Here is a 12950-nt window from a genome sequence, read left to right on the forward strand (position 1 = left end):
CAGATGTTCATAAAAGATTCCTTTGATTTTTTTTTTTTTTCCTCCAGTCTCTTCCTCCCCCAGCACAGCAGCTGAGGGTAAGTCCCTTTCCCCTTAATGTTCATCTGTATGTCATCTTGAACTTAGTCTGAGATTTCAGTCAATTTGACTCTGAGGAAGGGGCTTCTGGGGCAAATATTTCCCTTTCCTGATTCCAGGGACTTTGCCTGCACACTAATTACACAGACTGGGGTTAGTTCAGAGTTGCAGAAAACTGCAGCATTTGTTATGTTTGATTTTGGTAACAGAACAATATAAAGGTAAAACTAAGTGCTATGTTCTGAAAAAAGTACTTTTTCCTTTGCGTGAACAATTTCAAAGTTTCCAACCCACATGCTTTTGCTTTTCTTTTGCACTAAATAGCATTAATCAGGTGATAGTATTAAATCCTCCTCTTAGTACAAATATCGTATTCTAACTAATGAGTAAATATTTAAACCTGTTACGAATACTCTCCCATATTTTTTTTCAGCGGTGGTCAGTTAGAATTCCACAGTGTGAGAATGTGAACAGAAATCGCACCAAGATGTTATACCTAAACCCTTAGGTGAATTAAAGTAGAAACATATCTAAGCTAATCTTGGCAGTAGAACATTTACAACTTCAAATATTTTCAGTAGCCACTATTCATCATAATTCTGTGCATCCTTTCTTGCATATATTCCAGTTTTCTACCCCTTCTGCCTCTTTTACTCTCAGCTGCTACCATAATAGCCCCTCAGGACATCATAATCTCTTTAACTGTGGTGCCATAATCTGCTGCTAGCATAACAGTGGAAGACAAAAAACTGGAGAATACTGCACATATAAAAACAATTCCCCCTTTTCCTCCTCATATTGGAGGCTTAAAGAAGATTTATTCAGAAGAATATGTTATTGTCTATAAAATATTAAAACCATTACACTAGAGCTAACTGAATCTGGCAGTAATTCTTTATTTTTCTTAATAAAGAATCTCCTCAGTTATATCACACTGTTGATGTAAAGTTGACAATTCTTGCCACTGGAAATAAGCCCCTGCCAGAGAGGAGGTTATCCCACCTAATTTCTTCCTGCAGTGGAAGGAATCTGCTTCACGTTGATCTAGAATTTCAGACAGTGTGCTATGGCTCTCTCAGAAACTAATGCCAGCACACCACATACTCCGCTAAAGATAGGCTTTGCGTATGCTGGAGAGAAGACAGACACACTGGCAGAAACACATTGCAGCACGTTGTGACAATATGTCCCTTTCCAATCCGACAGCTGGAAGCAGAAAGATTGACTGAAGATGAAAAGGGATCCCTCCAGTAAAGGTTCCAGCATCCTTGGAACCAGATGGGCTGAAATAGAAAACAGAACTAATATAGGCCACAAAATTCACTGCCAGAAGAGGTTTTCTTTTTATTCATGGCAGTTTAAGGTTTTATTAGAAAGGAATTTGCCAAGTCATAGAAACTGAAGGTAGAAGTGACCTAGAACCTCCTTTGTTCTATCTCCACCCATGCAGGATTGGTCCATCTACATTTGCGAATCTTTGGATAGTCTAGTTTTTAAAGGCTTATGACATAGGACATTTTATCTGCCATTCTTAGGTTATTTCACTACAAAGGATTTATGAACATTTTTCCTAAATATTCAGACTACATTTTCTGTCTTCTTCTCATTACTTTTAGCTTTTTCATCTTAGACCACCTTGGGCAGCTTTTCCATTGCCTGCTTTTTGGGTTTTCCTATTCCTCTGGATAGCTGTTACATTGCTCTATAGTTGTCAGATTTTTTCGTTACAAGAACTGTGGTTTAATATCACTTGCAGATGTCATTACTGTTCTCTGTACTCGCTCTTCTACTAATGAAGATGTGAAACAACACCGCACCTCTCATTGATCCTGCTAGGTACCTCCTGTCAACCTGCTCTGCTGCTGTTTATCAGTACTCTTTGCTTATGGTCCTTCAGCTAGCATACGTTTCCCATGATAGTGCTCTTATCTAAGTCCTTCAGAATTAATTTTTTAAGTAAGATTTTGTGAGACACTGTAGGAAAGGTTTTACCGATACTTCAATGCAGCTTCATTGCTTTTGCTGTTTTCCCTTCCTCCACACAAGGGATTCTATCCAAACACAAAACAACCAAGGAATAACAATGCATATTGAGCTATCTGTTTTCTTCCTTGAGGTGTAACTGAGGATCCTGCCCTATTAACACTTGCTGCTATAATGACAGGCACTCTCGACAATGCAGTAAACATCTGTTATTCAGAAAAGTTTCAGGGATTCCAGTAAGATGTGTTAGATGATTACGTTCCTATTAGGTTGAATAAGGGCTGCAGTCTCATCCTATCCAGTTAGAATAAATCGCAAGGGCCAGATTTCACCCCACATACACTTACGTTGAGTAAAATATTTCACATGGGTGGCAAAATTCTCGTTATGTCAGAGTAGTCTTGATTGCTGTTTAGATATAAACTCATTAAAACAGCAGGATTTTGCAAGAAACAGACCTCTAGTCAGTGTGAAGATGGCGGAAAAGGACCCATCCTAGCAACTCCATCATCACAAAGCGGGATTGTCCCTACCCTTTCCCTGGTAGACAGAGACTTGTCAGAATTCCCTCTCAGAGCCTGTCTCTTCTCAGAACAGGGAGTGGTGAAGGTCACTTCTGAGTGATAGGAGGTTCATTCTTTCTTTCTTGTAGGATACTGTCTAATTCTCTGTGGAATGATAAAGCTAGCATGGAGTTAACCTCCATCGTGTGAATCACCTGCACTGGTTTACTTTGTCAGGATTAATCCACTTGCTAATTATGTTTTAATGAAGTCAGGCTTTATGAATTAAGGAAACGGCTAGAAGTACAAAGTCCTTCTCTTACTCTTTTTCAATTCCTCTTCCACTCCCCTTCTTGCTAGTTTTATTGCTCTTTGACTACTTTGTCCTTCTCATAAGTCTATGTAAGCTGGCATTTATCTCTCTGCTGACTCTCTGTTTCTCTTGCAGCCTCAAGGATTCAGAAAAACTTTGTCTTAGTGGTATGGTGAAACCCAAGGTCTTTAGAGTGCTGCATGCAGATTTCTCTTCTAACTATCCTCAGCTTATCCCTCCCACAGTTCCAGGATGTTCTAGAGCTGCTTTTTTATCTTGTTTTTGTTGAGAGTGTCAGCTTTTCAGGATTGTGTTTGTACAGCCCCCACCACAATGAGGCTCCAGTTCTTTATTGTATTCCCACAATACAAATTTTCTCCTTGGTATTTATTTGGACTCGTTAGTACATGTGACTGATGGGTCACCAAAATATTTATTCTAGTTTCAATCAAATTCCTATACTAGCGTAGAGCAAGAGCTACCGGTCTCCACTGCTAGGTCTTAGCTCATGTCCTTGTTTTAACTGCTGTAAGTCAGCACCTAGATGGGAAGGGCCTTGACTGGCACGTGACATCACAGCTTCTCTTATTCTCTGCTCTGTGTTTTCTTTAAGGAGTCATCCTGCTGCTTCTGGATAAGTTACGGAAGATGAAATGGGAACAGATGTGGAGACTTACAGCAGAGCGGGAGTTAATGAGCATGCTGTCCACTTCACTGGCTGACCAGGTGAGTAGGACATTGTAGATTAGTGGCATAATAACTACTCCATGGATTGAGGAAGGTAGGAAAAGGAAAGAGGATGAGGGATGGGCGAACGGAAGAAATATTGTACCAGTAGTCACTATTTGTTTCACCACTGTTCTGGGAAAAACGTGGAAAAGAGGAATGGAAATTTACTCATGAGATTTCTCTTACTGCGCTGACATTTCTATCTCCTCTGTAGATCATTCATAAGATAGACAACTGGGGTTTTAAAGCTTTAGTTTTCTTTCTTTTTTTCTTTAACATAAAACCCCCCGGACTTTAGAAGTCCAAATACACTAGTCTTTCCTAGTGTTTTGTCTAGGTTCATTTCAATGCTAAGAGTCTCTAGATATTTCTTTGCTCTCTCTGGCAATGGGTCCACGCAGTCTATAATGTACTCGTTACCACAATACCCCTCTGAAGAAAAAGTGCTGCTTTCTCTCTGCCACAGATGGGCAACAGTCTGAGCGAAGAAATAACGTGCCTATAGAGAGAAGTACATTTTTACTCTCTTTGTACTTCCTACCAGCTATCCATTTTTAATCCAGAAGCCCTGTTAATATAGTACTAGGCCTGAACCAAAGAATCTTGCTCAGCAGCTTGAGTGTATTAGCTCAAGTACAGCATCATGTTTAGATACTTCCACGACTTCTAAGGTAATGTCTGGTTCGTGATCAGCTATTGTTAAGCAAGAATGGAGCTTACTGTACACATCTGTGTACAGTATCCTTGCAGTCTGATCCAAAAACTACTGAAGTTCATGAAAAGGCCTCTTGCAACCTGAATGTGTTTTAGATCCAATCCTTAGTGATTGCATACCTGCTTGGGGCAGAAGTCTGCAGATTGGACTAAGGTTGCTTATCTCATCCTGCTGTCTTGACCACAAAAGCATTCTTATATCTTATTTCTCTGGGCATCTGCATAAAGGCAGAACATGTTTCTTATACCCTTATGGTATAAGCTGTTCTGCAGATCTGTCTTTCATGCCCTTTCCATGAAGTGCCTGGAATACTTGTTGCAACAATAAAATTCTAGCTAAAATCCCACACAGGAATTCGTATTGAGGCAGTTCAACTGCCAGGATTGCTTTCATCCCCTTTACTGAGAAGTAATGCAGTACTTACCTACAGCAGGTATTTTGTGATCACAGAATCACAGAATCACAGAATCGTTTAGGTTGGAAGGGACCTCTGGAGATCATCTAGTCCAACCTCCCTGCTCAAGCAGGGTCACCTAGGGCACATTGCCCAGGATCACATCCAGACGGGTTTTGAATATCTCCAGCGAAGGAGACTCCACTACCTCTCTGGGCAACCTGTTCCAGTGCTCTGTCACCCTCACAGTGAAGAAGTTTTTCCTCAGGTTCAGATGGAACTTCCTGTGGTTCAGTTTGTGCCCGTTGCCTCTTGTCCTGTTGCTGGGCACCACGGAGAAGAGGCTGGCCTCATCCTCTTGACACTCCCCCTTCAGATACTTGTACACATTTATGAGATCGCCATTTATGAGATCTACTGCATATTTTTCTCATTGATAGCTAGAAGAGGAACCATGTTTCTTGCCAGTAGTACAAGATACACATTTTGAAAACTTTGCTGGATTTTATTAGCTCTGTGTGTCAAGAGAGCCTGTTCCTCTGGTTCAGATCCACACATCATCCCTTAGAGTAGTAACACCTTTCATGGAAACAGGATTTTGAAGCAAGGTTTGCAGAGTTCAGTTTGCTCTTTTCCCTGTGAGAGGGTGAAGGCAGTCAGTTGAGAGGGTCTGAGATCACCTCTTCGTGAAACCAATGTATCCAATCGTTTTTGTTTTTGTCCACTAGGATATCTTCAATGCAGTCATCAAACAAAATCCCTTCCTTGTCTATCAGCTTCCATGTTTCTGGAATGTGCAGCTGTCTGATCACACCCGTTCTGAGCAGTGCTACAGAGATGTGTCCGATCTGAAGGTATGTTTTACAGAAGGTTGGATGGGTGGTATCCTTTGGGACAGAAAATGCAAGATTCTACTATGACAGAAAGATAAAGTGCCTTAAACAGGAGGAAAACTATCACATATAGTTTGTAAGGACAGCAAAGCAGGGGACGCAAATGCAGCTTTGTGTTTGTGCGTTTTGGCAGACAGAAAAGTGAAAGATGAATCCTGCTATTTAGAATTAGGCAAGGTGTTAGACAAGTGCTTCACCTTCTCATGTTTCATGCTCACCTCTTCTATGCTACCGCACCTTACTCTTTAGCTACAGTTCCTATTGCTGTCTCAGTTCTTAGCTCTTTCATGCCAAAGAATACAAAACCTTTTTTTGTACTAGACATGTTTGAAATTCTCTGGTCAGCATTGTTTAATGGATTGCATTTCACAGAGAGGGCTGGGCAGCTAGAAATACATTAAGCCAAAATTTAAAGAGCTTGCACATTTCTTACTTAGCCTTTGCATGCACTTCACCCAGCTATACTACCACATTCATTTTTACTGGGACTTGCTCTAGAAAAAAAGGCTGAATAGAAACCTATTAATTTAATAAAATGAAGCTATGGTATCAGTTCAGTAGCATAATTTTCACTATTGTTAAATAGAATATATTTGAACAGATATAGGTGCATTAACATTGATTGTGCTGTGGTCATTTTGAAAGGCCAGACTCAATTATGGCATGCAGAGAGTTCAGGATTGGAAGCTCATTAAACTTCTTCCAGGTGTAGAATAAGACTGCTCGGCTAGACAGAAGTAGACTGCATCAGGAGAGGCTTTCGGCATCAGAATACAATAAACATTGCATCATTTTTGGTGATTCATTTCAAAAGAATGAATATATTTTGTTTATATTTTGAAACTATTCTGGCAAATGAGTTTAATAAAATCGCAGAATCATAGAATAATATAGGTTGCCAGGGATCTTGGGAGACCATATATTCCAACCCCTACTCAAAGCAGGACCAACTTAGATCAGGTTGCTCAGGGCGTTGTATAACTGAGTTTTGAATATCTCCAAAGACTGAGATTACACAACCTTCCTGGGCTCCTGTTACAGTGTTTGACCATATTCAGAGTGAAAAATACTTCCTTATATCTAATCAAAATTTCCCTTGTAATACTTACAGAGTAATGGCAGAAGTGTTCATCATGAGTAAAGAAAAATAATTACCCTGGACATATCAATTCCAAAAGCTTCACTTTCTAAGAGACAGAAGGTATGCCATAGGTTAACTGACCTGTCAAAACTGGCCAGTATTGAATTTTGGAAAGTATTTGCAACCAACTGTTCAGGCATGGTCCACAGAAGACAGCTTTTTAAGTTAAATAAGTATATCAATAAACATTTTGCAATAGATATTTGTAGGGCAGGATCCATGTAGGGGATGTACAGCATCATGGTCATGCCCTATAATAAGGTGCTGGTAGAGATTTTGGTTCCTCTGTGCTCATGTTAAGAATCATGTATGAGAGCAATTGCCAGGCCTGAAACAAAAGAAGGGAGATTTTAGTAGCAGGGAAAATGTTACCTGAAAGATGAATTTTAGAAAAATACACCTCTTACCTGGGAGATATCACAGCATATTTCTATGAATTAGAAGCTTACATGAATTTGTGCAATCAGCTGAGACATTGAGGATCTAAGGCTTGGTTCAGTTACCTAAAAACAGTTCAAGTCACTTAGGCTATCTAATATATCTGTATGGGGCTGGCAGATACAACACAGACCTGCGGGAGCCTTTCTGCATGGCAGCTTATAGGCAAGCAGGTTACCCTAAGGTGCCTTAAATGTTGCTACACATCTCTGTTTAGGCAACTGAATTGTGCTCCCAGTCAGTACTACCAGTGGTACTGGAGAGAGTGGTTCAACTCATCCATCCCAGAGTAGCCATCTGATGGCTACCTGGCCAGATCACTCTCTAGACTCCAATGACTATATTGACTAATCCCCATCAGCCGTGGGACCTGTAGCAAATACGTAAGCCTACATGTAAGCATCTAATGTGAGTAGCTTAAATACAAATGGAATCCTATCTTTTTTGTCAATTAAGAATTTTATGTTTACAAGTATGATTTAGGCTTGGTTGCTTATTATGTTGTACTGTCTCACACTGTCAATTTCATTACAGTACAGGCAGTGAAGTGTAAGATGCAGAATATCCTCCATGGGCTCTCTGGAATGAGCTACCTAACTCAGCAAGAGGTGCAGACACGCAAGTGGTTTCTTCAGCTGCACTGGACTTAATCACACCGCTAATATTAGGAATTTCCCCTAAGTACTCTGTTGAATGGGGGCCATAATTCTTTATTTAGAAAGAGAGGCAGAGCTTTATCTAGTGCAAATAAGTCCCACTGACTTCAGTGAAGCTCTGCCCATATTTGTCAGTTAAAGAACTGACCCTCAGGCAGCACTGTTTAATTGGGTTATGCCTTTTTTTTTGTTTTATGAGAAATTTTAAATTTGTGAAAATCCATTAGGAAATTTGGCAAATTTTTAATTCTAAAAAGCAACTGGGCTGTTCCAGTGTGTGGTCCTTACAAATAAGGAGCAGATGTAGTTAGCCCAAGTTTGAAAATACGCTTCTTAAAATCACCCAAAGTAGTCAGTTTCCATGGCATTTAATGTAAATGGAAAGACACAATGTGTTTGGCGTATCCTGTATTTCATGGTAAGACTGGAATAAAAAATTAGATAGGAGAACCCTCCAGGGAAAGAGAGGGGGGAAAAGACGAATTGTGAAGTTTGTACTGCAGGATTAAGAAGGATGGCATAGGAAAGAAGGAAACGCTGGAAAAGCTAAACGTGGCCCAGCTGAGTACTCCTGAAGTCAAATCAGACTGTTTCTCAAGTCAGGTTGAAAAAGCACTGATTTAATTCCATCTGGTCTCAAAATCCATGAGATTTGAGGATTTGTCATCTTTTATACACAACCTTATGTCAAATAAACGTAGAGAAACCCCATAGCTGGCTGTTGTTCAAGTATGCATATACTGCTTTGCTGCTTTGTTCGCACTCATGCAGGCATAAGATGGCCAGCATGCTTTTTAGAGGCCTGTGAGACTCTCGAATATTTCATGTCACCTGAAGAGGTTTCTGGTCATTCCTTTTGGTCTACATAGTCCTTGTTAAGTTGCATCTGTATCAGCTTTAATGACATTTGTATTGTTGTATGTTACGTTTGACCACTGCTGAACTTTACTCTGCTCACTTGTTCCGGTTGAGCATCACATATAATTGTTCTGCTTGAATACAGGAAGACTTGCGTATGGGGCTCTTCTAGAGTAGACATAACAGAGACAGAACTATTTATGATCAAGTATTACATAGTTTGTGTCTATTAACTTTAAATCTCTCTAAAGCAACATCAGAATAAAAGTACTTTAATAACTTTGCTTGTCTAAATGCTTACTTAGAACCTGTCTTGTATGCTATAGTGCTAGAAGCCATAGTGTAAACAACTAGACTCAAGTTTGAGTGGTTTTGTTCTGCTGTATGTGGCATATGGAGCCACTACTCTTATAAACAATTACACAGACAGAAATCTTCCTTAACCCACCCTGAGGCCATCTGTTCTAACGGTGCTTTGCATCAGTCAAGAATCTCTTGGAGTGTGCAGTTTTAATAGAAAGCAAGTGGAAACAGATGCTCTTTAATTCTTCTTGCCAGGTGAGCCCCTTGCACTCTGTAAAGGCCAGAGGTGTTTATTTCTGCGTGGCATTTGTTACACCTTGGAAAAACGCTCAGGAGTTACTGCTGAAGACTGGCCAAAAGATGTGGAACCGCTAATAGTTATTCTCTGTAGGCAGCCACTGTCTATCGTAACTGATTTATCTCAGCTACTTACACGGTCCTCAGCAGACCAAAATGTGAGTGGACAAGTTTGCTGCAAGGTCATGCCTTACTGACCATTGAAGCCTGTGGGGATCTATCTGGAACTAAAGTTCATCTAAACATTGCCTTTGCTGGATTGGGCCCTGTGTTTGCTTTCCTTTCTGGTTAATAGTTTGTTCCTGTCTGTGAGGAAATCTCAATTACTGTGCTTTGACACAAACCAAATGACAGGAAAATCCTTTGAAAAAAAGTAATGAATTGTGATGCCTCTGACAATGAATCATGACCTCATTGTATGAGTCAGTCTTGAAGAGAAGTCTGGTTGTCAAGGATACAGATGCTATTTACACACAGAGAATCTGGTAATATGCAATCACAAAAAAAAGGATCCTGGGCTTTTCAATGGGAATATATCAAATCATTAGAATGTACCCCTCAAAATAAGTAAATGCTTTAAATCCTGTTGATTGCTTTTTAAATTGGCTTTGAATACAGCTTATGTTAAATTAACAGGTAGATAGATAATTAGCCTCATGAAACAATTTTGGAAAGGGGAATTTGTCATTATGCTCTCCTGGGGAAAATCGTCCACATTAGAACAACTTTGTGAGATGGCCTCCTAAAGTCTATACTGCCTGTTGTCCATAACCCAAATATATCATTTCAGATCTTCCTCAAACATGACCAAATATGACCTATTGCACCTCTTTCTATTCCAGTCCCTGAGCCAACCCCTTGCTGTCCAAGCACCTCAGCACTGATCGGCAGCAGCTCTGGCATTCTGCAGCCTTGCACCTTTTAATGCCAACCAAGGAAGAACTACACTGAGAGCAGTAAGGGCCCAAGAGGGGTAAACATACCCCTCTCTTGAATGACCTCTGCAGTCAATAAGCTGCTTCCGCTCTGCCAAGAAGGGAGCACAGTGTTATAATAGAGATGTTTTTAAGGGGAAGCTGGTTTGTTTAGATAGATAATCTAAAATCAACTTACGGAGGCCTCATGTTAAGCATTGGTACAGGAGTTGAAAGGAGAGCTGCAAAGTCTTCCGAGGACAAGTTGAGAACTTTAGTAGAACAATGTAAGATTTGGGGTAGTGATCTTCAGCCATCATAGATAAAAGCTAGGGGGCAGAGTACTCCCTGGAATCGTGATCACCAAATCAGGTAGGGCAAGGGTTTGAATCCTTCATCCCAAAGCAGTGTCTGGACCTCTGGGTTGCTGGCTACTCCAACACGAGTCTCCTCCACTCGTTTACATCAGCAATACCGCTCTGGAGCTACAAAGACTCCCTGATAAAATTTTTGTGAAGTATTTGACCCTTTAGGAGAATTGTTTTTTACATGAACAATTTGTTTCTAATAAAACGTAATTTAAAAGGAAAATTTCCAAGCATCTCTGGTCAAGGTACCAGAAGTTTTATGCGCAATGATTGTTTGCGCAGTGCCTTGGGGCATGTTATTTAAAACAAACTTTTCAACAATAACATGCCTAAAACAAGCCTATTGAGATGGTATTAAAGTGACATAAATAAGTGGTTTTATACGCAGAATTGTTGAGCATTTCACTCCTATAGATTTCAGTGGGAACTATGTGGTTGCCTAAATAAGGACACAGGAGCCTAACTTTTAGGCAGGAAAAGCTCCCCATTTATAAAATATCACTTTTATTTATTTACCTAAATTGCAAAGTGCTCATAGGCTTAATTAAGAGCTTTGCAAAAATAAAGCTCTTTAGGTTCAATTTATTTTTACTTTTTATGCCTTCAGCTTGGAAAGTAGGTAGAGAGCCACAGGCATGGGCAGAAAAGGATATTCTGGTTTCTCTGATTTCTTAAGGGCAAGAAGCAGGGTGCGAAATTCACAAGATCTGTCTTTGGGCAAAAATGAAAAGGATTGTAGCGAAGGAAACATTTGTCTAAACATTTCTTGTAGCAGGTGGAGAAAAAATGAGTAAGAAGTGTACCCATAGAAATAATATGTTGAAGCTTATAGTTTAGTGATTTGAACATCAGACTTGAAATATTTAATCTCCTTGGGGAGGACAATTCAGCTGGAAACCTACAAGGGTTTGCTGGGATTTTTGTTTTCAGTACTGTTCTGTGCAGATGACCAGTCTTAGAGCTCTCTCTTATGTTCCACCAGCCTCCTCTGTAGCCTTCCATCTCAGATCCCGTTGCCAGTTTATAAGGCTCCAAATTTCATCATTTGAGTGATTTAGGTCAAAACCTTGTGAATAAATGGGAACTATCAGTTCAGTATAGTCTGTTTCACTAGATCACAAAATATATGGAAGTATTCCAGGAGGCTGACTGAGCCTAATCAGTGAGTGGTAACGGCTGCTGATTAACTAGGGTAGTATTAACAGAAATGTAGATAGTGCCAAGTTGCTTAATGACAACTAACCAAGTGTTAAATAGCTGTGGAATTTTATGTTCTGATCTTTCAGTACTTAAATTGCTAAATGAAGATTTAGGAGGATAATTTCCTTAGTTCTCAGGAGGCCTCGATCAAGAGTGGGACGGGTCTATGGGACAGGCTAAAGGATGACACCGTTGCTGAGATGTCTATCCAGACAATGGCAGTGCAATTTGTATGTTCTAATTGCAATTTCCTCTGCAAGCCAAGAGAGCTTTGGAATAGCTCGGGAATTAAGAGGAAAATAATAAGAAATAAATACAGTATTACAGTGCCGTTCAGTCTTGGAAAGCGGATGTTATAGAAACAAGATCTTAGATTCTAAGTTCACTTTCTCTTTGCAATTTTGAGATAACAGTTGCTCGGGCTACGAATAAAGAAAACGTTGAGTTTTGGGGGTTATTTTGGTGTGGAGGATTTTTGCTAATTTCTAGATAGTCTCTCTCCAGCTGATTTCCTTCCCCTGCCAAAGCAATTCAGTGTTGCCCACAGTGAAGGTTCTAACAGTCACGTAATGGCCTTAGCTTTAGCTGTGCAGCCCATTGTCTTCATGTACCTCACTGATGCCCGTGACAGCCCACGCAAGGATTTCTTGGCCTTCTGGTGTTGCTAATGGTGCAGTAGACCAAATCAGAGAGCTGCAGTCAAAACTCAAGGTGAATTTGTGAGCTGATAGGAGCGAAGAAAAAAAAATCTGTGGATGTAGTGTTATATAGTGGTGGTGAAGAGTCTTTCTGCCTTTTGAAACCTGCTGTTCTTTTTTTGTGCTTTCATGTATCACATAATATTTCTCTAATCATGCTACATTTGAAAAGCAGCCTGCTCTTTCACTAGACCTGCTTTGTATTTTTTTTTACCTCAGGTCATCCAGTTGGTTTTTTAATTCCTTTATGTTCTTTGGCTGCACTGACATGTGCTGTCTTTCTTGATTAAAAAAATCAGCTGTTCTGGACAGTCATCAGCTCCATTCAGCTTTCTTCAGTTGACTCCAGGCTCCCCTGACATCTGTACACATACAGCATCCTGACACGTGTTTCAAATCTGATCAGATCTCAACCACCATCTAGGCCCTTACTAGCTTTTGCACACACAACAGGTTTTGAAGCACAGCA

The 12950-nt window shown here is 40.1% G+C and overlaps 1 protein-coding gene across 5 annotated transcripts in view; it reads left to right on the forward strand.

The window, feature by feature from the left end:
* Positions 1 to 12950, forward strand: part of LARGE1 (LARGE xylosyl- and glucuronyltransferase 1) — a 293776-nt gene that overhangs the window by 236454 nt on the left and 44372 nt on the right. For all 5 annotated transcript variants that reach the window (XR_011141149.1, XR_011141148.1, XM_068943748.1 and 2 more), the window contains 2 exons: positions 3491 to 3603; positions 5444 to 5569. Coding sequence is in view for 3 of the 5 variants with exons in the window: in XM_068943748.1 (XP_068799849.1) it covers positions 3491 to 3603; positions 5444 to 5569 (239 nt within the window). In the remaining 2 variants the exon portion in view is untranslated. The remainder of the gene's footprint in view (positions 1 to 3490; positions 3604 to 5443; positions 5570 to 12950) is intronic.

Source organism: Struthio camelus, chromosome 1 (assembly GCF_040807025.1).
Source record: "Struthio camelus isolate bStrCam1 chromosome 1, bStrCam1.hap1, whole genome shotgun sequence".
In the NCBI taxonomy this organism is placed as follows: Eukaryota; Metazoa; Chordata; class Aves; order Struthioniformes; family Struthionidae; genus Struthio; species Struthio camelus.